Source organism: Pipistrellus hanaki (genome assembly GCF_964339955.1).
Source record: "Pipistrellus hanaki genome assembly, chromosome: 2".
NCBI lineage: Eukaryota > Metazoa > Chordata > Mammalia > Chiroptera > Vespertilionidae > Pipistrellus > Pipistrellus hanaki.
Window position 1 is genome coordinate 182,218,271 of NC_140504.1, and position 25,698 is coordinate 182,243,968.

The 25,698-nt window shown below is 37.6% G+C and overlaps 1 protein-coding gene across 17 annotated transcripts in view; it reads left to right on the top strand.

Moving 5' to 3' along the window:
- Positions 1-25,698, top strand: part of PUM1 (pumilio RNA binding family member 1) — a 119,275-nt gene that overhangs the window by 50,128 nt on the left and 43,449 nt on the right. For 9 of the 17 annotated variants that reach the window (XM_084873033.1, XM_084873045.1, XM_084873041.1 and 6 more), the window contains 5 exons: positions 1,755-1,863; positions 2,824-3,002; positions 12,860-13,026; positions 14,963-15,233; positions 24,764-24,857. In XM_084873033.1, the coding sequence (XP_084729159.1) occupies positions 1,755-1,863; positions 2,824-3,002; positions 12,860-13,026; positions 14,963-15,233; positions 24,764-24,857 (820 nt within the window). The remainder of the gene's footprint in view (positions 1-1,754; positions 1,864-2,823; positions 3,003-12,859; positions 13,027-14,962; positions 15,234-24,763; positions 24,858-25,698) is intronic. The other 8 variants (XM_084873048.1, XM_084873036.1, XM_084873037.1 and 5 more) reach the window with 3 other exon arrangements.

The following is a 25,698-nucleotide window of genomic DNA, read 5'->3' on the forward strand; positions in this document are numbered from 1 at the left end:
AGCTATTTGCCTTGATGTCATACCATTGAATACATTTATTGAGAACCTACTTTGTGACAGGCATTGTACTGGGCACTCATCAACAAAACTTATAATCATCCCAACAACTTGGAAAATATTTCCTTTATCAGTACAAAGAGAATGAGGCACCCAGGATAGTTCAATGATTTGTCTTAGGACACACATCAAAGTTGTCTGGTCTAAGGCTTCCTTATTCCACTACTTAGCTATGATCTAGGCTCTTTCTCTTGTTTGTTCCTCCCCTGCTTCCCAAATCTCAAGTTAACAGATCAGTTCTTTCTTTGTTTCCCCCTAAGAATGAACCCAAGGGGCTCACTAGGAATTGACTGCTTACAACTTGCTTATCTTCAAGCAAATCTATGCTTCTGTGTATTAAAATGCCAGACCCAAACCTGTATTTTGTCATGATCTTGTTGGCTTAGAAATAAATTAGGACCTGAAGAGAAAAGTGTGGGAAACTGCTTTGGTGTAGGTAGGGGGTAGTAGCCCATGTCTATCAGATTTATAGAGCTAGATTATCTAGACTTAAGTTATGCTGAGAACGTAGAATTTCTGTTTGGAAAGTTGAGATTTATTTTAGTGAGGGCAAAGTTGAGTTATTCCTCCATTATCATTGGGTTATGGGTTTTAAATCGGAAAGATAGGAGGAAAGCAAACATTTTATGCTTCCTGGTTTTTAACTGTCAACCTCTGAGAAATTCAGCTGTCCAGGTGTGCTCATTTAGGCTCAAAAGCAGTGATTAAGTACTGTCTCAAACACCTGAGTTTCTTGTCTGACTAGTAGGAGCTGAAATGAAAACATAATTAGAGGAATTAAAGAGGGACATTTTAGTAAGTAAAGCTGATGACCAGAATGAAGAGTGATGGCATTCTAGTGGAATTTTATTTTGTAACTCTGATCACAAATGCTTTGCTCTTGTGTAAAACTGTACTGTGTTTTGCTTGAATGCTACTTTGCATTTATTTGGTTGAAGTTAGTTTAAAGTTCTCACATTGTAAGTTTATGGCCAGTGATGCCTGCATTTCTATGAAGTATAGAATGTTTTGTGAAGTCACTTTAATGGTATTACTAAGTATTGTTAAAATTAATTGAGGATCTGAGATTTTATTTCTCTTCCAATAATGGGGAAAGACAACTGTTCTGTCTTTCCAAAATTTTGGAATAGGTTAATGATGTGATTAGGAAGGTTTTTTTTTTGTGTGTGTTTTTTTTTCTTTCTTTCTGGTGATGAAAATTTTTTAGTTAACAGAATCTCGGTGTATAAAGGAGGTGGATTTTGCCAGTAGCATTCTGAGTAACTTTGTATGGTTAGTTAGTACACATGTAGGCTAAAGTGTTTTAGTAGTTAGTTGTAGGCATTTTTCTTTTTTCAGTAAGAAACTTCTTAGCAAGCAGTTAGCTCATAGGTCTAATATGAGTCCCCTTTCCCCCCCATTAAAAAATCTTGGCATAGGTTAAGTGAAAAATCCTAGATATTTAAGCTGAGCATCTATTGTAATGGCCTGATCTGTGCAGGGCCCTCCCCAACCTGCCACCCTTGCCATAGACCTCTCTGTGACTTTTGCCAAATGTACAATAGTGTTCTGACCACAATCTGTGTAGCCAGAACACTGATTACAAACTTTCAGGGCAGATGAGCATCTTCAGTACCCTTGTCTAAAAGAAAGTGTTGACTGCTGTACTTTCATCCTTTATGAATTCTTTAAAAGCGTCTATTATTTTTAATTTGCAGCAGCTCTTGCCAGGTAAAAAGTTTTGGGAAACAGATGAATCCAGCAAAGATGGACCAAAAGGAATATTCCTGGGTGATCAATGGCGAGACAGTGCCTGGGGAACATCAGGTAATCTAGATCTAGCATCTGTACTGTGATTTATGCCTGTCTTAGAGCTCCTTTCCTCAGCAATTGGCAAGTCATAAATTGTACATCAGTGACATAAGCATGTCAAGCAGTGTCCTGTCCTGTAATATATAATTACCATGAAGGAGCTTATGTGATATAATTTATTAAAACATAAATAAGCAAAATCAAATCTTCAGTATTTTATTGAAGTGCTAGCCACAGGGGAATGGTCTTATTTGAAATGACCATAATTTCAGCTGTAACTTCTTGTTCTGTACTGCTGTCAGCATACTTGGAACTAGAAAATCCATGCCTGCCTTTTGAAGTCATGCTTCTTTTCCCCCTCTTCCCCCCTGCATAACGTGTATGGGATGATCTATCTGTGAATGTGGATGAGGCCAAATCAAGTCACTGGGCACAGATGCTCTTCTGACAGATTACCCTTGAAGAGGGATGGGAGAACTTGAAGAGGCAGACACACTGACAGCAGAAAGAAATGATAGATCACAGGGAGGAAGGAGTCAGAAAATCCAAAAGCTGACATGCTGTTATAGCACAGTATAAGAATGGATCCTCAGATAACAGCAAGTCATCAGAAAAATCAAATTATGTTTAAAAAGGGCAGTAAAACCATATTTTGTTTTAGTAATATCACCAATAAAATACATTAAAAAGAAATTCTGCCACTTGAAAGGAGCAAACATATTTATTCACTTAGCTAGGAAAACCAGTTATGTGAACTGCTGTATTGCTCTGCTATCCTGGATATATGAGGGGTGTGTTCTGTTTTCTTAGTTATTTAGTATATTATACTTAGGGAAAAACACAATAGGAGGTTTCGGCTCAACTGACCATAGCAGGTTTCCTGATTCCCAGTCATTGGTTTATCCCTGAGACATCACTCATAATTTGTTTGAGCCTCTGGCTGCACTGTATCATGCTTGTGTATCTTTTTTGTAGATCATTCAGTTTCCCAGCCAATCATGGTGCAGAGAAGACCTGGTCAGAGTTTCCATGTGAACAGTGAGGTCAATTCTGTACTGTCCCCACGGTCGGAGAGTGGGGGACTAGGCGTTAGCATGGTGGAGTATGTGTTGAGCTCATCCCCGGGAGATTCCTGTCTAAGAAAAGGAGGATTTGTAAGTTGGCTTGAGGAACTTGTTCCTATATCTCTCTTTTTTTAACCCCCAAAACAAAATATGCCTGTTTAGTTTCCTTAGATATTCACAGCACTAATTGAAGGGTATTATAAAAACACTTACTAAAATTAATAGGGGATGTAAACCAAACTATTAAACATAGACAAATGATATTTTTTGGGAGACACATTGATAGTAATGTGAGGTAGGAACTGAAATCTAGATTTCAATTCATTGGTCTATCAGAAAATACCATTTTTAGTTTAAAACAACAAAAGTACACACGTGTAGGAATTTGAAAAAAGAAACGTGTCAGTAGTGATTGGAGAGCAGTGATTTGTCAGCACCCAAAAACCCTTAAAATGGATCAGCTATGTAGGATCATTCTTGTTTTGCTAGCTAGGTTTTAATTATAGAATGATCTTTTACCTTCTTTGAACAGCTATACTTCTCACCCCAGCCTGTCAGGAAATTAAAAAATTAAAAATTCTGTTAATTCTATATCTGTGATTTTTGTGTTCTATCACCATTGACCAGCTTGCCTGTCCCTCTTAAGTCTAAGCAGTCCTCCTCAGGCATCCTTGATAGCCTTTCTCGAAACCAGCCCTTTCTCTGGCATCCACTTTCCAGATCTAGAAGTCTTAAGATGGAAACATTTGAGTCTTCCTCATCTGTGACTTCCTCATCTGTGACAGGAAGGCCATGAGAGGCCCCATGACTCTGTTTCCCCTCCTTTTTCCCCCAGGTCAGTTTGTTTTGTACATTTTTAAAGCTCTTTCTCCCTGAAGTCTTTTTGGTCTAATCGTACTTGGCAATAATTTAAGAAATATTTTTTCTTTCAAATCATAATTTTTCCTTCATAACTATCTTTATCATATAGCATTTGTTGTCAATATTTTTATTGGCATATATCTGTTGCTATGTGTCAGAGGCTTGGTCCTATTTCCCCCATTCCACTCGAAACTTCTTTAGAGTAACAGTAGTTTGTTTTTGGTGCAGCTTCCTCAAGTGTCAAAGTACAATTCTTTAATATGTTGGTGATATTAAATGAATGATTGTTGACTTGGTTGGCATGAAGAGAACCAGGTATACACAGAGTTAGCTTTATTCTAGGCACATCTAAGGTGTTGCTTCAACTGACATTGACATGACCTAGAGCTTTTAATTCGTAGAAAAACCAGAAAAAAAATGAAATGAACTTCTTTAAGAGACTAGTTTGGTTTTCTCTCAGCTCCGCACTTAGAAGTTTGGTGTGAGGAATTTAGCCAGAAGAGGATCTTTTATAATAACTCTTAGGAAGATCAAGGAACTAAGCTGGGGCTTTTGTCTTAATCTTGAGAACTAGCCATTCCGAAGCTGACTTGATTGTTTTTTCAGTCTTTTGATGCCATAAAGACGGAGGTCAGATTTAGTGGCTTGTGGATCAGATAGGAAAAGACTTTTAATTTGAACCTTCCCAGGCGACTGCTTGGGAAGAAAGGATCTACCCGTTGGATGTGGGAATGGATCAGGCAAAAATGCTCATTTGCCTATTGTGCCATAGGAAGAATGGTGTTAACTACTTCTCTTCTTTCACTTTATCTAGCTTACTTTTTTTTTGGTCCTCATACATTTTTATCTCATGAACCCAGATTTCTCATAGGAAGTGCTGTCTATTCCTGCCTATAACTTTTAGTTATTTACTGTAGAAGACAAGTGAGTCTTGTGTGTAGGTAAGTTGTTTCTGTCGTAAACTGGATCCTGGTTATTTGTGTGATCAGTTGTTTTTTTAAAGACTTTCTTTCGTGCTGTTTTTTTTTTTCTTTTTTTAAATATATTTTATTGATTTTTTTTTACAGAGAGGAAGAGAGAGGGATAGAGAGTTAGAAACATTTATCAGCTGCCTCCTGCACACCCCACACAAGGGATGTGCCCGCAACCAAGGTACATGCCCTTGACCGTAATCGAACCTGGGACCTTTCAGTCCGCAGGCCGACGCTCTATCCACTGAGCCAAACTGGTTTCGGCTATTTACGTGATCCGTTTTTAATTCTTGTCCATTATCCAAGGTGGCATGTGCCTGGGTTACTATGAGGTTTGCATGAGGTAGAAAAATAATTGAAATAAAGAGAGAGATAAAGATCTGGGATTGAGTTAATATTTTTGTCTGTTTTTCTCTTTTTGAACAATTGTTTCATTATTCTTTGACAAAGCTGTATCTTTGCATTGTGTCTTGAATTTGTATTTATGAAGGCAACTGTCATCCTTTGTTGTCTTGGTTGATGATTTTTAGCTCTTAAAATATTATCACCAGAAGTTAAGACCTCAGGACAGAGGTTGGAAAATTGTACTCTAATAAGTCAGATAATCTACTCAGGTTCTGAAGTTTGCATTAGGATAAATGAAAATTCTGTACATTTGTGTTCCAGCTTCTTCTCATAGGAAGGTTGTGGGTAATGAAATATTCCATATTTTGATGTGAGTGCCATCTAAAGCAGCCGTCGCCAATCAGTGGTCGGTAGACTGGGACCACTGGTGGTCTGCGAGGTCCAAAAGGTTGGCGGCCGCTGATCTAAAGGATGACATAGGACTGCAAGCTACAACATTGGCATATTCACTAGTGGATGGATGCTTGAGGATGAGGGAACTACTTTTTCGCTTTGAGGTTGTATCCTGTTAATCTTATACCTAACCTGGCTTTTGCTCTACCTGTTGGTTAGGATGACATTTGACCAAAATTCTGATTATGGAAACCTTAGTCACTTTTTGGTTGTCATAATATGCATGTATCTTCTTGGAAAAGTTGAACTTAAAAAAAAAAAAAAATCTAACCTGTCCTTCAAAGTGTTGAGTATAGAGGCCAAAAAGAATATCTGCTGCTTATAGCTAATTGTACTAAAGGGTGGGTAAAGGGTGGTTTATGGGCCAGAGCACTCAGGTCTTTTTTACTTTTTGGGTAGCTGTACCAACATTACCTCCATAAGGCATGGAGAAGCCTCATTTGAGTCTCCGTAGAGCTGAAAACATCATTTCTGATGACCGAATGAGTGTAGATAGACCTCAGAACAAGTACTTAGTGGTCATTCTCAGATACTGACAACAGACAATTCAGGCCCTGATTAATTTTCCAATTAAAGGAGGTTTAGAACCCAAGTAATCTACTCATTGTACAGTGGTTTTCCATTTTCATTTAGGTTGTTTACTGATTGCAACTTGAATGAAGGTATTTAACTCTTGTCTAGCCTTTTAAGATTCATTTGATTGTGCAAATGGATTTAGTTACGGCTTCCGTGATAAGAGTACTTTCAGCTGACAAGAATTCGACAACAGTATTTTGTTCTTAATACTGTAAATTTTTGGTGATATTGCAGATAGCTATGAACCAGGACTTTAGGATAGCAGTTTTCAGAATGGGAAACCTCAGAAGACCAGTTAAGCCAGGGTCAAGTTATTTTATTTATTTAATATATTTTTATTGATTTCAGAGAGGAAGGGAGAGGGAGATAGAAACATCATTGATGAGAGAGAATCATTGATTGGCTGCCTCCTGCATACCCCCCACTGGGGACCGAGCCCACAACTTAGGCTTGTTCCCTGATCGGGAATCAAACCAGAAATCTTTTGGTGTGTAGGATAATACTCAACCAATTGAGCTACACTGGCCAGGGCTATCCTCCATAATTTCTGTCCTGGTTTATGGGGCCCAGGAAATAAGAAAGACCACTGTAAAGTTGGGCTAGGGTGAAGATCTCTCTAACCTTGGAAGAAAGATTTTTAGAAAAAACATTTTGGGAAGTCCTTTCTGCCTTCTGACCTGGAGAATGCATGCACACTCCTAGCAATTCATTTGGGTCATAAAACTTGATGACTTGCTTTTCTGGACTCCACTGCATTTATTTTAGGTATTCAGTTCTACTTTAAAAACTTTGTGCAGTGATATGCAGATAGAAGTCAGGGGTTTAAGTCTCACCTGGATCTTAATTTTCTCATCTGCAAAATGTGGGTAATTAAAACACCAAAAGTCTAATTCATATGTCTAGGTGATATATTTAAAAAACGCTTTGTAAACTTTATGAAATCTTGCTCCTCAAAGTCCATGGGCCAATAGCATCATCATCATCACACGGGAATAAAAATGTAACACCTCAGACTACCCCAGACCTATTGAATCAGAATCTGCATTTTGACAAGTCTCTCGAGTGATTTTTTATGTACATTAATGTCTTAAAAAAGACTACTATCAGACATAATTTTCTTGGAAGTTTAAATTACCAGGAAGCTATGGATCAAATTGAGAAACTTTTATTTGCAGGGGGGGTTCCTTCAGATTTGAGCTTCCCTTGAACAAGAAATGTACATGTTGCCGAAGCCGGTTTGGCTCAGTGGTAGAGCGTCGGTCTGCGGACTGAAAGGTCCCAGGTTCGATTCCAGTCAGGGGCATGTACGTTGGTTGCGGGTGTGCAAGAGGCAGGTAGGGGGTGTGCAAGAGGCAGCTGGTCGATGTTTCTCTCTCATTGACGTTTCTAGCTCTCTATCTCTCTCCCTTACTCCCTGTAAAAAATTAATAAAATATATTTTAAAAAAAAGAGATGTACATGTTATACTTTGCAGTGTCAAGCTTTTAGACATTGACTAGATAAAAAGTTAAAATAACACCTTTTTGAAAGCCAGTTTTTGTTTTTCATTTTTGTAATAATAAATAGCATTCTACATACGTAAGATACATCTTTTTCTTTTCGGTCTGGTGGTATCACAGCAGAGGGGCATGCTCTTCTTTTCCTCTCTGCACATCAGGAATTTGGTGATCATATAGGTAGAGCCTGGTATTGTTTGTGCTTCACTTTCTAAAGTGCACACCTTCTTTCTTACTCTGTTCATTTTGAAGTTGGGATGCATCTTTCAAATGTAAGTCTGTCATAGCTTAATTGTCAGTGTTTCCTTTTCAGCAGCACAAACTGATGGTGTCTCTGATTTGGTGAGATGTAGTTGGTGGTGGCTTGATTCTGTAACAGTTTCTTGTGGGGGGTAGTGAGAACAAGGGGACATGAGCTGTCTAGCCATTTTGAAGCTTTGGGAAAGTAGAGATGAGGGTGAATTTGTTTGAAAAAGGCAGTGGCAAAAAATGAAAATTGGATTAAGTACTGCTAAGGTTTTGTTTGTTTTTTTTAAAGAATTGCACTTTCATGAATTTCCTTATTTTTAATCCTTGAAACAACCCTTTGAGGTAACCTTTGGCCCTGAATTTAGAGACGGGAAAACTGAAGCTTTGAAGGGAAGTGATGGTGCCTGGATTCAAACTTTATTCTAATTTCAGTTCTTAACAATACTGTTTTCTCTTATGCCACACTGGTCAGTCAAGTTCCTCACAACAGGTAACAGGCCTGACCAGTGTTGCTCAGTGTTTAGAGCGTTGGCCCATGAAGGGGGAGTGAGGGTGTGTGTGTGTGTGTGTGTGTGTGTGTGTGTGTGAGAGAGAGAGAGAGAGAGAGAGAGAGAGAGAGAGAGAGAGAGAGAGAGAGAGAAAGAAAGAAAGAAAGAAAGGGGGGGGGGTTGATTCCTGGTCAAGGATGGGTAACTAGGTTGGAAGTTTGATCCACGCCTCTGTCTAGGCTGGTGCAAGAGGCAATCAATCCGTGTATATCTTTCACATTAATGTTTTTGTTTCTCTCTCCTCTCTCTCTTTCTCTCTTTTCCACCCTCCTCCTTTCCATTGTCTCTCTGAAAATCAATGGGAAAAAATATCCTCACTCCTTGAGGAAGATTTAAAAAAAAAAAAAAAATCACCCAAAACCAGGCAAATGTATTAGGTGAAACCACTTTTTTAGTTAATGTTATTATTTCTAGACTCAGTGTGTCGAGCAAATAATGATAAATATTCTTTTTCTTTTTTTAAAAAAAAGGGGGGGGGAGATTATTTTATTGAATGTAACTTCTGTCATATGGAGCTTTGTGGTAAGATCACTGCAGTAAGAGAAGAAATTCAATTCTCATTTCTCTGACTTCACTCAGAATTAATAGATATTTTCTCTGAAATATTCCTCCTGTTTATGAGGCTTTTGAGGAAGCTGAGCCATAAATTGGATGTGCTATGATTTCTACAACATATAGTTCTTCACTCAGTTTGTTCTTATCTCAGTTCTTTAATGTCTAGCAATGGAACATTTTCTTCCCTCTGCCTCTTAGGATCTTGGCTCTCACAGACCCCTTCCTGACCCGACTCTTGAGATTTTGATTGGGTTTGGCAACTTGCATTTTGAGCACTCACTGAAGCCTGTGTTTGACTACTACAGTATTGAAACCCACAATAAAAAGATGCTTTTAATACTTTTTGTTTTTTCTTTCATTTACTGAATAGAATTCCAGTACTGTTATGTACTAGGTAATATGTGACAAAAAAAAAAAAAGCAAAGCATAAACTCTGTATGTATGATAATTTATTTTGGACTTACTTACAGTGGTTCTTAATTGTGACTGCTTATCGGAGTTACTGGAGAGCTGTTTATAATACTTGTGGGAGCCGGTGTAGACCAATTAAGTCAGACACTCTGGGAATGAGCCCAGACACTTGTAAATTTTAAAAAGAATGTAATACCCAACACTAATCATAGAGCTATTGCATTATGGAAAATGACAGTGTCCTGTAGGGTCAGATTGACTATATACTTAGTTAAATCACTTAATTGGGTCATTTAAGATTTTAATCTTGGTATCTTAGATAATAGTACATAAATACATCCTAGTGCATAACTTTTACTAATATATTACCTTTGTATAACATTATTATACTTTATAAAACTTTTATACTTGTATTATTTTACTGATGTTTGTAACTATGTTTTAAACAAAATTATCCCTGTTTTAAGGTTCAAATTTAATAATCTTCCAAAGCCTTGTGACCAGTAAAGGTTAGCAGTTGAGATAGAATATAGATTCTGTGCTATCTGGGTTAATACTTTCTTAAACACCATGTAGTTACAGGCACCTTAAATATTAAAATAAAAAATTTAAATCCCATAAAATGTACCAGCTCATATATACTCTTTTTACAGCCCTTACATTTCTGAGACTATTTTTATGATACTGAAACCTGTATTCTCTTATTTAGAAATCAGACTTCATGTCATTTATTTTTAAAGTTGTTGATTTGCTGAACTTTTTTCTCCTAAGAAAACTTAGAATTGAAATATGACTTATGTCCCTACCAGGTTTGGCTCCGTGGATAGAGCCCTGGCTTGAGGACTGAAGGGTCCTGGGTTCAATTCCGGTCAAGGGCACATGCCTGGGTTGCAGGCTCGATCCCTCGTAGGGGGTGTGCAGGAGGCCGACAGTCAATGATTCTCATCATTGATGTTTCTCTCTCCCTCTCCCTTCCTCTCTGAAATCAATAAAAAAAATATATATAAAAGAGAAATATGACTTGTGTATTGGAAAGTGTATAAGTCATAAATGGTTTATCATTATGAATTTCCACAAAATGAATACACACCTTGCATCCACATCAAGAAATGGAAGACTCCCTTGAAGCCCCCACCTTCAAATAAAAGGAACCTACTATTCTTCTGAGGCATTTCTACTCAGAGTAGAAAAGGACACGACTGTATTTTAGTTGAATGGACTGTATAATAAACAGAACTACATTTGAAAAACCTAATCTTTGGCAGTTATCAGAGGCCACATTTTCGGGCCAGAGCAGTTGGCTTCCAGATCATCTGAGCAGCTTCTCAGCAATCCCTTGTAAAGGGTCACTGAGGAAAGTTAACACACAGCATTCCGTGATTTGGTGAGTGTCGCTTTCACCCGATTTCTTGTTAGCAAAACTTCCAACTACTTCTTTATCCCATTATCTTTCCAGTTTTGCACACAGACCTTTTGAATTTATGAGGAATTGGAGCTGAACTGCTCCTTCCAAGCCAGTGACTTGTAGATTTGTGGAAGATGATTTAGGTGTGTTAGTTGGGAATCCTTCTAATACTCTTATTGTTGACATCAGTGGTGTCTAATTTATGTAGACCTGTTTGTTATCTAGACCATATCTCCACCCCTGGGATTCTTAACGGACAATGGAAGGATCCTTGTGTTAGCAGTTCAGTTTTGTAGGAATTTTGTGGTCATTCAGTTTTCTTTGTCATAGTTTCTAAACTTCTGCCAGGCACTGTATTTATAGTGTTGAGGATATGAAAATGAATACACAGCTTCCGTCAGTTTTACCTTTGAGGTAGGAGGGAGCTATTGTCTCTGGACACCTTGAAGCATCTTTCTGTCTCCAGAATCCTGTCATATTTTTATCTCTGCTTAGGAATTTCATTGTGGTGCTTAACTAGCTGTCACTCCCTCCTTTTGAACCACTGACAGTCTTATACTTTGAAGATTCTGCTGTGAAAGTTACATCTCAATGGTTGCTAAAACTGCAATTTATCATCTTGATGCCACTTGAAATGAGTGGCATATTCTTCTTGTATATGTTCCTTTGTTCATATTAGCCATGCCATCTTTCTTTTTCTGTGTTGCATTTGAACGGAGCATGATTTTGAAAGCACATTGGGCTCTGAACTGGCAGTTGAAAGGTGTAAGCATGTCAAGGTATGAGCCCCCCTTTCTGGGCTAGAGATCTTTAAGGACTACTCTGAGAGCATTTGTTTATTTTGCATTTGTAAGCCTACCCAATCACAACTTTGTACCTGCTGAACCGGCCCCCATTATTGAGTTCTCCCCAGTGAAATTTGGTTGTGGTGACTGGAAATGCTGTGCAGCAGCTCTCATCTTTTTCTGATTGGATTTTGCCTTTTACCTGAGCTTTAATTGGTCTGTGTGTGTTTATTCTCCTTTAAACCGCAGGTCAGTTGTGGGGACAAGTGAGGTTGCTTCTCTCTACTTTTACTAAAACAGTAGTTACTTATTACTCTTTGGTAAGATTGTACCAAGCTCTCTGTACCACATTAAGTCACTGTACCAAATCTTCTTTTCCTTTTGGAAATCAAGGCACATTTGTTTTATATGTCCAGGTCGTAAGTGAGGGTGTTGGTAAGAGGAGACAGATTTAATTTCCTTAGATCACAGATTGGACATCAATGTACTTGACATCACAATTCTTTTGGGTCCAATCTTTCATTAGCCACAGTTTGAAACACTTTAAAGATAACTTCTTTTGCATCACCGATTCAGTATAAACGAGGTAGTCCCAAAATAATGTGGTATGGGGCAGGCCAATAGAAGAAGACAACAGTTATTGGTGAAAGAATTTCATAGCTGGATTTAACATGTTTTGAAGGATTAAAAATGTTATATTTAAGGTGATTGGTGAATTATTGATGAACTGTGAGACATAGGTGGAACTGGGGTGGTGGTGATAGTACAAATTCGCAGGGTTTATATACCAAGATAAGAGTAATTGAACTTGAATGATGTCATACTACACTTAGTTTAATATTCAGAAGGGGGAATTTACATAGGCAGTGTGGAGTCGGAGATTTTTTTTTTGTAGACTTAACAGTTTTTCAACTATATTATTAGCTGCCATACCTGGATCTTCTTAGTCATGCTATTACATAGAGTTAGATTTGAGAGTAGAAAAGTAAGACCAAGAGATACACAGTTTTGGCTGGGCTTTGGGTAGAAAGGAAAAATAAAGTGGGATGGTGGGACATTGGGCATGGTAAGACTGTCCTAAACTGTAACATAAATGTATGTCTGTCTCCCCTATTTGGCAAGACTTTCTACAGTGTTCCTGCCTTTTTGTTGTCTGTTATTAGGTTGTAATGTATTAAAAGGATCTAGACACTATCCTGTCCTAATTAGCATGTAGTGTAGTCTGGTGTCCATAGTGGTTGCCCACTATCATTAGTTGATGATTAGTGAAGCTGAAGCTATTTTTTAAACAGGGCCCAAGGGATGCAGACAGTGATGAAAACGACAAAAATGAAAAGAAGAACAAGGGTACGTTTGATGGAGATAAGCTAGGAGATTTGAAGGAGGAGGGTGATGTGATGGACAAGACCAATGGTTTACCAGTGCAGAATGGGATTGATGCAGACGTCAAAGATTTTAGGTTTGTATGTTTTACACTTCTGATTTTTGAATCGGGGCTATGGGTTTTGTTTTGATTAAGTTTTTTTTTTTTTTTTTTAATTTTTACTTTAGTTTTCTTTTTTCCTTCTTATGTGTCCTTTTTAAGAATTGGGTCTAGTGTAGGCCATACTACAAAGATTATAAATTGATTGGTAAGATAGAATTTTCTAAGACTTGTCAATACCTGGTGCTTTGCTAAAACAACATTTCTATAGGACTATAGGTAGTAGATTAATTCCATAAAGAACATTCCATGATTCTCAAATATCAAAATTACCTGGAACGGGTGCTTTGGGACTTTCCCCAAGTTTCTCCCAAACCACTCTCTTGGGAGAAACCATGGTTACTAATGGGAGTTTGACATATTTCTCTGCCATGCTAGAGTAGATGGAAAAACATCTGAGAACTTATTTGAAACTGATAAGCTCCCTTTGGGGTAGTTAAATCAGATATCATTTTTCTCATTTTGAAGAACCAGAGATAGAAATTAAATGGCTTTTCTTAAATATACCCCTTCCATAGATGGCCTCTCATTTTGTCTCTGGTCATAATTGCAGGTTTTAATCTGTGATTCAATTTATGCAGTATTTAAATGATATTGTATATTTGTCTTCCACATTTGGCAAGTTCTTCTTTTCTTCATTTATATAGATAAACTTTAGTATATAATTTTAAAAATCTGAAACTCCTCGGTCAGTAATGTACAGATAGAGAATTTAATTTTGACTAGTTTTAAGTTAATCTAAAATCTTACCCTAATATCTATCAAAGTCAAAATTAATATATACTTTGGGTCATTGTTTGTAGGAAAATGTTCAATTATTTAATATTTCTAATCTAGTTTTTGTGTCTTGTTATTTTAAAGAATCACAGTCTTTTGAAGAAATTTGAGGCACAGAATTATAGAGTTACCTAAGTCTTTCAGATGAGTTTGGGTAGCCTCTCCATCTTGACTCTCAGGCGGCCTGCAGCAGTGTTTTCTGGAATTTGACTTGGGATAGCATGTGGTCGCAGGGCTTGAGTGTGTCAAGGAACACAATAGCTTTAATTGTACCAGCTTTAGGATTTCTTTTAGACATGAAATACATGTTATAGGTTATAGTCCTCTGTATTATAGTATTATTCTATATTAGTCTGATTTGGAATCAATCATATTGTTCTACAATATGATTGGATAGGGTGATCATGTGCCCTGGGTTTCCCAGGATATTTATTAATAGTGTACTTTTTTTTTTTTGCTTCTTTTAGGAGTGTCCTAGTTTGGATGATAAATTATATCTTCATATTATCATATTATTTTTAATTCTTAGACTTATCTCCTTAGCAGGTGCATATCCTAAATAAATAATTTATTTTGTACTATTTTGTAATGGTCTGATTCTTCTAGTTTCTTAGAAGGGGAGGAGACAGTTTTAGCATTGGCCAATATATTCACATAATACAGAAAAAGAATTTCCACTTACATGAAAATTATTTTTTGAAATAGACTCATTCTCACATGTGGAATTTCCCCCTTAGAAACTACTCTTTCATTACTTTTATGTTTAAGATGTTGATTTTGGGGCGCATATTTTACTATCTGCATTTTGGGATCTCTTTTTCATGGATGCCACAGTTAGTGATTTTTCCAGTTTATCCATTGTTCTCAAATCTGAGTCTCTTGGTTGAAGGGATTATAGTTTAATAGCAGTAAATGCAAATTTAAGGGGTGGGCTGTGGTGGGAAGGCAAGCAATGAAAAATTCATTTTATGGTATAACATGGTAACACCATAAATGGTCTTGGTTGTTTTGTAGGAATAGTTTTAAGTACTATTGATAATAAGTTATATCGTGGACGTTGTCCTTAAACTTGGCTTTCTGTAGTGTTCCTCCCTGCTCAAAATAAGGTTTAATGCCCTTTACTTTCTCTGTTTAGCCGTACCCCTGGTAATTGCCAGAACTCTGCTAATGAAGTGGATCTTCTGGGTCCAAACCAGAATGGTTCTGAGGGCTTAGCCCAGCTGACCAGCACCAATGGTGCCAAGCCCGTGGAGGATTTCTCCAACATGGAGTCCCAGAGTGTCCCCTTGGACCCCATGGAACATGTGGGCATGGAGCCTCTGCAGTTTGATTATTCAGGCACGCAGGTACCTGTGGACTCAGCAGCAGCAACTGTGGGACTTTTTGACTACAATTCTCAACAACAGGTATTGTGTGTGTCTCTGTCACTCTCTTTACTCTCCCTCTAGCCAGCACGTTATCAAGTAATAAGAATGGGGGGATGGGAGGAGGGTGGCTTTATTTTAGGCTATTGATAGCTAGACTCTATTAGCCCAATGGTGATATGGGTTTACAAAGCCTCTGATTCCCATTGCTGAGGTTATTAAACCACTTTCTTCTACAAGTACTAGGTCCTCTCTTGCCCCAGGGCTTGGAGAGTGAGTTGGTATTATCTTTTATAACAGTCCTCTTGGATGCTATGTTAATCTCTTTGAAGAGTAATGTGATTGTAATGCTTTGTGTTTGAAATGTGCAAACTCTGTTATTAGTTATGTCTTTTAATTAAGTGAGTCACTGCATTTTGAAAGTTAGTACCTTATAGTGAAATTACTTGGCTCTTTTATTCATAAACCCCTGGAAAATACTGCTTGTGTGCCTTCTGATTTTGAAGGCACAATATGACTAACCTCTAGGGTTTTTTGGTCCTTCCTTTAAAAAATTTTAAAAGTAAAATTAGTTGTCTGAATTATTAAAAGGGGGCCTGGTAGCTTTCCTATCTTGTTAAGTACCATAAGTTCTGTCTTATGGCTAGAAGCCATTTGATGGACCATGAATTTCTGATACATCTTAATTTTGGACTGGAACATAAATATAAATTTCTAGGTGTGAAAGGTTAACATCTCATTTTGACATTTAGAAATTCTTGATGTGTGGGGAAATTGGCTTATGATCTTTGAGACCATACTGTTCCGTTAGTTGTCATAAATAGCTGATTTTATTTATTTTTTATTTTTTAAAAATATATTTTATTGATTTTAGAGAGGAAGGGAGAAGGAGAGATAGATAGAAACATCAATGATGAGATTGAATCACTGATTGGCTGCCTCCTGCACGCCCCCTACTGGAAACGAAGCCCGCAACCCAGGCATGTGCCCCTGGTCAGAATCAAACCTGGGACCCTTTAGTCTGTAGGCCTGTGCTCTATCCACTGAGCCAAACCAAGCAGGGCTAAAGAGCTGATTTCAAGTGAGTTTTGAATGATAGACAACTGGATAATAAGGTTAACCATATGAAGTTTACAAAATGAAATCCCTTTAAGGGATTTTCTTTCTTTTTAAATATGCATTTATATTGATTTTCTTTTTACAGAGAGGAAGGGAGAGGGATAGAGAGTTAGAAACATCGATGAGAGAGAAACACCAATCAGCTGCCTCCTGCACAATCCCCACTGGGATGTGGCCACAACCAAGGTACATGCCCTTGACCGGAACTGAACCCGGGACCCTTCAATCCTCAGGCCAATGCTCTATCTACTTAGCCAAACCAGTTAGGGCGGGATTTTCTTTTTTTCTTTCTTTTTTGTTAATCCTCACCCAAAGTTACATTTTTCCCCATTGCTTTGCAGAGATAGTGGAAAGAAGGGGAGTGGGTGGAGAGAGAGAGAAAGAAAGAAAGAAAGAAACATTTATGTGTGAGAGACACATAGATTGGTTGCCTCTAGGCTCTCGAAGCCATCTGACCAACCATCCTGGGCTGGGGATCAAACCTGCAAACCTGTGACACTTCAGTGCATGGACCAATGCTCTGTCCACTGACCTACATCGGCCAGGGCAAGGGATTTTCTTTTTTAAAATACTTTTTTTTATTGATTTCAGAGAGGGGAGAGAGGGAGAGATATAGAAACATCAATGATGAGAGTCATTGATCAGCTGTCTCCTACCCACCCCACACTGGGGATCAAGCCCACAACTAGGGCATGTATCCTTGACTGGAATTGAACGCGGGACCTTTCAGTCCGCAGGCCAATGTTCTATCCATTGAGCCAAACCGGTTGGGGCGCAAGGGATTTTCTGATGTACATATGCTTTGTGCACCTATCAGATGGATGTTAGTAATTCCACACTTTTTTTAGAGAGAGTAAACTGAATGTGTACATTACTTTTCCTGTAGTTTACAATAGATTTGCCCACTTTTCCATAAGAATTGACTTGCAGTGGTTTTATCATCTTTATAAGAAATAATCTTCTTTCATGGTTTTGCCCTTTTTGAAGAAATCCTCAAGGCCAGCTAGCATGGCTTAGTGATTGAGTGTTGACCTATGAACCAATAGATCACTGCTCAATTCATATGTCTGGGTTTCAGGCTCAGTCCCCATTGTGGGGCATGTGGGAGGCAGCCGATCGATGATTCTCATCATTGATGTTTCTATCACCCTTTCCTTCCTTCCTCTCTGAAATTAATAAAAAAATAAATAAATCCTCAAAACAGGAGTTTTGCATGAAGCCAGAAATTACTTTCAGTGTTGAAGATATACTATATTTCAAAATATTTTGTGTCACATCAAATATAGGGACATGATATTATTGTATTGACTTTAACTTGTCCAGCTTAGGAAATTAATTTGGCAATTTCTTTATCTAATTTGAGGTTCATGAGTGTAGGCTATTCCTAATCAGATCCTTTAACCTAGTTCCGTGGTTGGCAAACTGCGGCTTTCGAACCACATGCGGCTCTTTAGCCCCTTGAGTGTGGCTCTTCCACAAAATACCACAGCCTGTGTGAGTATTTTGAAGAAGTGGTGTTAGAAGAAGTTTACATTTAAAAAATTTGGCTCTCAAAAGAAATTTCAATCGTTGTACTGTTGATATTTGGCTCTTTTGACTAATGAGTTTGCCTACCACTGTCCTAGTTAATACCAAGAAGTTTTATCTGAATTATTTACTCTGTCTTTTTGGTCTGAAATTCCCTGGCCACACTTAGTGCTGAGGCAGTTTTTGGTTCTTGGCTTCCATTCCCGATCTAATTTTTAGCTTATTGTTTAAGAAATATTTGTGTCCAATCTCTTACAAATGAAATCTGATTCTCGTTTATTTAGTTGTTCTTTACTTCATAGTCAGAGTTGGGATTCTCTTTTAATTTATTGGCTTCAAAATTTTTATCAATTTTTTTTGGAGGCTGGATAATTATTAGAACTTAAACAACAGAAATGTACTGTTAAACATACACACGTAGTTGAGCATGATTATATCAAACAACACCTATTCAAATTTATAAAAACCCAGGTGCCTTCACCAGAAACCCCAATTCAGCAGTTTTTGAAAGTGAACATTATTATTTTGAAAGTTAAACTGTTGTTGGGTTCTTGCTTCCGATACATGTCTTGGTTGCTGCAACATAGGGCATTGTTGCACAGAGATTCCACCAGCATATATGTGATCATTGTTGTTTATCCCATTGCGTTTCTGAGTAGAATGCCGTCAGACCAGGGGAGGGCTTGATGAAGATCAAGGTTGCATAGATTTAATTTGAAAGACAGATGGAGTGATACTGCTGCAGTTAAGAGAGTGGAGGTGTGGAGCTGGAAGTGACTGGTGTGGTTATGGGCTGACAACAGTCGAAGGTACATACATGATAAGGGAAAAGGAGATAAGTACCTGGTTACTCAGTCCAGGTCACAGAAGCCTTGAGAGCCAAGCCTGGGTCCCTGACAGTATTAGTGATTGTGAGCATTGAACTGGATGTCTAGTGTGGCACATATTTTTTTTTGTACATTCTATTCTTTTCACTATCTTAAATGGGTATTTAAGGCTAAGGCTATCTGTTTTTAGTTTTTAGTTGTTTGTTACAATTGGTAGGATAACTTTATTTGTGATTTTATGAGGGGATCTGGCTTGCAGATTGACAAAATAATTTCTTTTGTCTTATTTCCTTCAAATCAGGTTTAATTTGATATATAAGTTGTTTTCATATCTGTTTATATTGAGATATGTAATATAGAGCAGCCTCAAAATATAGAAAAGGTAACTTTAGTTTTTTGCAAACTGCTACTTGTCTAGTCATGGCTAATCATAAACTTATTCTTTCTAAATTGATTTAGATCAGGGATTCCTTTTTTGGGGGCAGTGAATCCCTTAGAAATTACGTGAGATCTGTGGACTGAATTCTCAGAATGTTTTAAAATGTATAGTGTAAGTAGGATTACAAAATAATCCAATTATATAAAAATATCTATCATTTGAAGCACGAAAAAGAGTTAGGTGTACTAACTATCTTAGTGAGCATAAACAAGATTTTGAGATGTGTAACAATTGTTAAGTAACCTGAAAATATATGTGATTTCTGTTGGTGATTAAGTCACAGATGTTAATGTAGTTGGTTGCTTATAATGCTGATTGAAAGACATGCTAAATTTTGTGAAAATAAAGATAATTTTGCCTATCTCAAATACAAAGAATTGGGGTAAAGAGCCCTAATTCAGGGTAGTTTGAAATGCTTATTGATATTTCTGGACTATTCTCCTTTTTTCTTCATACTTTCCCCTTACTGTCTTCTCCTCAATTCTGGAAAACACAGTAAACAGTTCATATGTGGTGTTTGATACCATTTGTGTTATGATGCTTGAGCTTGAGCAACGTTTTTTATTGTAATAAAGAGCTATACAACTGTCATTTTCATAAGTATATTTTAGAAAATTTATACAGGTTTCGTTAAAATACAGTCCTAGATAGCAGAAACAAAGCCAAGGTTATTGTCATTACAGATTAATCCAATTAATTGTTGATATTCTTTATTTAGAATTCAGTTAATCTAAAAATAGCCTAATGTAGCATGTCTTATAAAATTGCATACCAATGTACTAAAACTCTCACCCTGTTAAGCATGAATTTTAACAAAGAGAAAATAACGCTGAAAGTCATAATTGAAATACTGTATTTTTTCCTTCACAGCCCTAGTCAGATAGGAGAGGAAATGGCATGCACTAACAGTACGGTAGTGATTAAATGTCATTCTTATGAGGACAAGTTTGTGCATAGTTTTAACAGGAATTGACTATTCTTGGCTTGTCTTTCAGTTTACAGTTGAGAAGGTTATTCGATTAATGTTGTGTATAATCACTGTTAAATACTTATATTAGAAAGCAATTTGGCCGGTTGAAGCTTATCTTTAATGTTATTTGTCATTGAAATTTTATGATGTGATTTTCTTAGATATTAAGTTACTTGGAGGAAGGCTATGTTTTGTTTTTTTTGTACCTTATTTAGGAATCATTTTTTACGGAATGAGATTCTTGGTCTTTTAAAAAATGTAAAGAAGTTTCTTTTTTAAAATAGTCTGCAGCATGGTTTGTGTGTACCTGGTAAATCAGAAATCATTAATTGGTCTTTTAATCTGGTGAAGTATTGTGAAGCATTAAGCAGTTGTTCAAATAACCTGTTTAAAAAAAAAGTGGGCTTTGACCTGGAAGCTTTAAACAATAGCGAACTTTTACGAATGTCATGTACTGAGGACTGGCTCCAAGATAATACTTTTTAATTAAAAATTTATAGTTTCACCATTGATATAATACTTTAGTTCAGGGGTCCTCAAACTTTTTAAAGTGGGGGCCAGATCACGGTCCCTCAGAGAGCTGGAGGGCCGGACTATATGAACTACTAATTCCTACTGTAACACCTCGGCTGCCCTCACTGCCCAAAAAACCTGGCGGGCCGGATCAGGGGCCGCAGTTTGAAGATGCCTGCTTTAGTTGATTCAGAGGGCTTCTCTCTCTGAATCTTGACAACAGCCCGCTGAGGGAGGGCAGCTATTATGTTTTTACAGATAAGGAAATTGAAGCTAAAAGACTTACTGAAAGGTTACGTATATTCTGTAAGCTGTGCAAACATCTCTAAGTTTTGGTTTCTTGCTCCAGGCTGTTTCTTTTGGACCTGGTGCTAGCTAGACTACCAAGCCTTTTGATAATGTGGAATTGTTTCACCTTCAAATTCCACTACTTTCATAGTTTGTTGTTTTGTTGTTGTTTTTTTCCTGCATGGAGATATTTTAAAAAGGACCAATCAACAATAACAAGAAAATATCTGGTTCTCCATTATCTTTATGATCTGCTGAGAGAAGGTGCTCATGAAACTCTGGAGTTTTATTTTAACATTGACTCTGAACAGTTTTACCTTCTGTTTTTCCCTTCCTGGGCTGCCCTGTTGGGAGAGGAGCTATAAGAGTTGACTCACAGAAGCCATGTGTCTGTGTGCGGGTGCTCTTCCCATTTTGTCAATGAGAACATAACACATAAAATATTATTCTGTTACACATCTATTAATTTTATTACAACAACGTTATGAGTTAGAGTCCACACGTGTCAAACACAAGGCCCGCGGGCCAAATCCAGCCCTCCAGGCCTTGCAATGTGGCCCGCACCGCGCTGTCATCACTGCACTCCGCTGTCAGTTTATGACATTGTCAGTTTATGACTGTTCAGTAAACCATTCGGCCCGCGATTTAGGCTGGATTTTAGATTTTGGCCCCTTCTCTGATTGAGTTCGACACCCCTAAGTTAGACATGCCTTTATTTTCTCTATTAAGAGGAAGAGAGAGAGGCATAGAGAGATTGTCTTGCCCAAGTCACATAGAAAGTTAGTGGTGGAGCTGAAATATGAATCCAGACTTTCTGGCCTCAGTGTCTGTCCTTATTCCTTATCCACTATGTATATAGCCTTAGACTGGTAAAAAGCCAGGCTGGAAGTATATTTTATTTTGGGGAGAGGGAGGGATGGTTTTTTACATTTGCTAGCTCCATATACTTCTTCATATTCTGAAAACTCAGATATGTTTTTATGCCAACAATTATTGATAACAACGTAATGGTGTAGCTATATTTTATAAGATGTCACCTATATGTCAGACACATAGTTTTTGACTGCCCAGCTTTTTTTGGGGGAGTAGGGGGAACTTTCACAAGGATCTCTTCTGTTAAGGCTATACAATGGTAGAGAAGAGAGTCAAACCAGTCTCCTTGCGTGGTTTCTAAATCTTGAAATAGTTGATAAGTTTTTCTCTGTATTCTGTCTCTTAAAGAATTTATGTATTCTACCCAAGTAAATTTTAATCAGTAGTGGTACATTTATCATTATACCAACCTTAAAATAAGCATTTTCTCCAAATCTCACAGTATTGTGTTTCTCAGTTGTGATTAGCTTGCTTTGTGGAAATCATGAAAATATTTACAGAGCTCAGTGCTTTGCCCAGCAGATGGCATTTGTATGAGTTTTTCAGGATTATTTGGAATCCATCACTTGCCAATTACCCAATTTTGTTTTCAGTACCCTGTATTTCCAGTTAATATTGGAACATTTACATAAGAAGAATTGCCAGAATTACTACTGTAATGTATAATCAAATCTGCCTACAGTAGATAAGTAATTTACTTTAGTTAATTGTTTACTGCAAAATGCACTCGAAAAATAATTCCTTCTCTAGTCACCATAATCATTGTCATGTTAACCAACTCTCAAATATAGGGTGTATTCTCAAAGAGTGATAACTTGGTAGTTAGAACCGTAAACTCATGTGGAATTACTACTTTTATGGTATTTACCCACTATTTGTATTTACAAGATATAGTATACAGACATATAATGAAGCAAAGAGAAGTCATGGAATGGCATTGGAGTACGTACTATTTTTTATTAAGAAAACGTCAAGATTTAGGTTTTGAATGGACCATCTTTATTTCCTATGTCACAGCATCTAGCTAATAATGTTTGTTAAATGAAGTGAATTATTTTGTTTATAGCAGGGTGGAGAGAAGAGGTTTGGCATTTCTGAGATGTTAAATAATTCAGAATCTTTTAGGCTAGAAGAATTTTGGAGAGCCATTGAAGAGATAGTAGTGGAACATTGAGGTATTTTTATTATCTTCAAAAAATCAACTTCTCATAATTTTTACTTGTTTTCCTGGCTGCCCCTCTTGGGTGGACTCTGGAATCTCTACATGGTTATTTTTGACATTGTAAAAGAAAAGACTAAGTTCTATTCTGGTTTTTAGAAAGATAAATATGTAGAAAAGAGGTAAAAGGTGAAGTTGGTGAGTATGTTCAAAATATTCACTTTTTGTTTTCTTTTTATTTAAAATCAGTCTACTCATATATAGAGTTGAGGCATAGAAGTAGTTAAATCATAGGATAGTCTTTCTATTAAAACTTCAGTGGTGACGAAAATTAAGCTGAGTTGGTAGAATGCCATTAGCTCCCAGTGTCTGAAATAATCGGCTCTCTTTATGAGGACATCTGTAACTCAAGATCCGTGGTGTCTGTTTTATATCATCCAATGATGTCAGCAGAGCTGTTGAAATGTGCTTTAGAAAGCAGGTAGGTTGAAGACCTTTCCTAGGGAGGTCCTTTCAGTAAGTGCTCTCTGTCTGATTCCAGCAAATACAGAAGTCTTCAGTATGACTGCTGTGAAGGAGGCTTGTCAGAGCAATCCAAAGTCAGGTTACTGGCTTCCCCTTTCTTTGTACCAGTACTATTCATACTGAAATGTATGAACATTTTACTTATTGTTATACTAGAGGCCCGATGTATGGATTCGAATCCTGGTGCCTGCCAGGGATTGGGCCCCTGCTCATGCCCCCGGCCTCACAGTCCCGCCTGGCACCCCAGCAGCCCCACCTGCCTCCGTTAATCGCCATCTGTAGGGCGATCGATGGGGCAGTCAAGCCTCTGATTGCACCCATCTTGGCCTCGCACCGTCCACTCACCTGCTCCACCATCCTGCTCTTGTTGGGGCCCATTGGGACCAGCAGTGCCTGTACTGCTGCCTACTACCAGCACCCCATCTCTGATTTCCGCCATGTTCTATGCTGCCCCCTGGTGGTCAGCGCACATCATAGTGATCATTGGAACTCCTGGTCTCCCAGTCAAACTCGCAGTCTAGCTACTGCCCCAGGGGACAATTTGGGCTTTTAAATAAAAGCATATTAGGCTTTTATTATATAGGATCCTTAATTTCTTGCACAATGCCTAGTAGGTATTACTTGTTTCATAAATATTTTAGGAGTGAGTGAATGACTGACTTTGTATTAAGATTCTTTGAACTCCTTTTTTTTGCGAACTAAGAACGGTGCTAGGTCTGAGTTCATAATCCAGATTTTGTTAGAAGCAGCTGTACTTCCCTGGAAACTCAAGAGCCCCCCAAAGTTAGGTAGTTGTCCAGTTAACTCATAAGCCACTAGCTGAGGTAGGTATTCAATATCATTTCCTCAGGAAGAGGCAACCAGAGGACCACATGAATTCTTTTCATTTTCCTTTCCGGAATGTGAGTAGGTAAGGATTAATCCCAAGTTTTTTGGGGTTTTGTAAAGAATGGTAGGGAGATAACAGCACTAGGGGCAATGTGGTAAGTCATTTTGTTGTACCTTTGTTTAATTTTTGTGTGTCTTGGATTAGGCAGTTTCCTCAGACCTGGGACAACCACTGTGGCATTTGTATGTATGTGTGTGGTTCAGGGACATATAATTTGTGAAATACTCAGCACGTGGGAGCTGGATACACCAAACTGAGGTAAAGAAAGACGGAAAGCAGAACTATGAAGCATTGTGATACTACATGAATAGGTAGAACATGAGAACATTTTTGTGTAAAGTATGATGCCTCAATGGGTCGTGCAGAAATTTTTATCCAGAGAGATTTTAAAATTATTCTTGAGACAGTTTCTCTAACCTCACCATGTCTTTTTCTTACCTCAGCTGTTCCAAAGACCTAACGCGCTTGCTGTCCAGCAGTTGACAGCTGCTCAGCAGCAGCAGTATGCACTAGCAGCTGCTCATCAACCTCATATTGGTAAGTCCTTAAGACTATGCCTCCTTTGTTATTATCAGTGTGGCCATCATTTTAGGATACTGGCTGCTGTGAAATCCAGTAGACTGAGTATAAAAGTCTAGGCAAAAATCCCTCAAAGTGAATCCCTTTTTCCTTTTGTTCAGTCGTCTCTAGCTACATCCTTTATTTTTGACACATTTTCTGTACCTCAACTCATTTCTTAGTATTCAGTTACTATTGCTCTACCTCAGTTCTTTCCGGATTTAAAAGTAGTTACTGCTGTGGTGACTAGCATCAATTCTGTTGGTAAGATTGGATGAAATAGATTAAATAATAATTTTGTCCATGTTGGGGTTTTATTGAATGTGAATATATCAACTTCTCTTATTAAGTAACAAGAAGTACCTATAAGTCCATTTTCCTAGCAGCATGTATTTTCTTAAAGTCTTCTTATTTAATTACTGGTTTTTAAAGTAGCTTTGTCCTTTTGTAGCAATTCCTTTGACCTGCATATTTTCATATTGCTGCCTATACACCCCATCCCGATATTTTTAAGATCTGAAGAACACACAACATTATATGTGTAAACAAGTACAAGTAGAAGTATTTTTTTAATGTGTTTAAATGACATGATTGATTAGAAGGAGACTGCCAGTCATGGATTGTGGTATGCTGTGTAAGAAAAGCCTAGTTTCCACCTAGATATGTGAAGGCCAGGCACAGAGCCTTTGCTTGGGTCTAGTATTTTATAATTGAAAATAGTTGTCTTTATAAATACCCATACGTTTTCTTTGAGGTAAACTGGGAAATGGTTATAAATGGAAATAAATCCTTCCCTCCATCCCATTACATCTTTTTAATT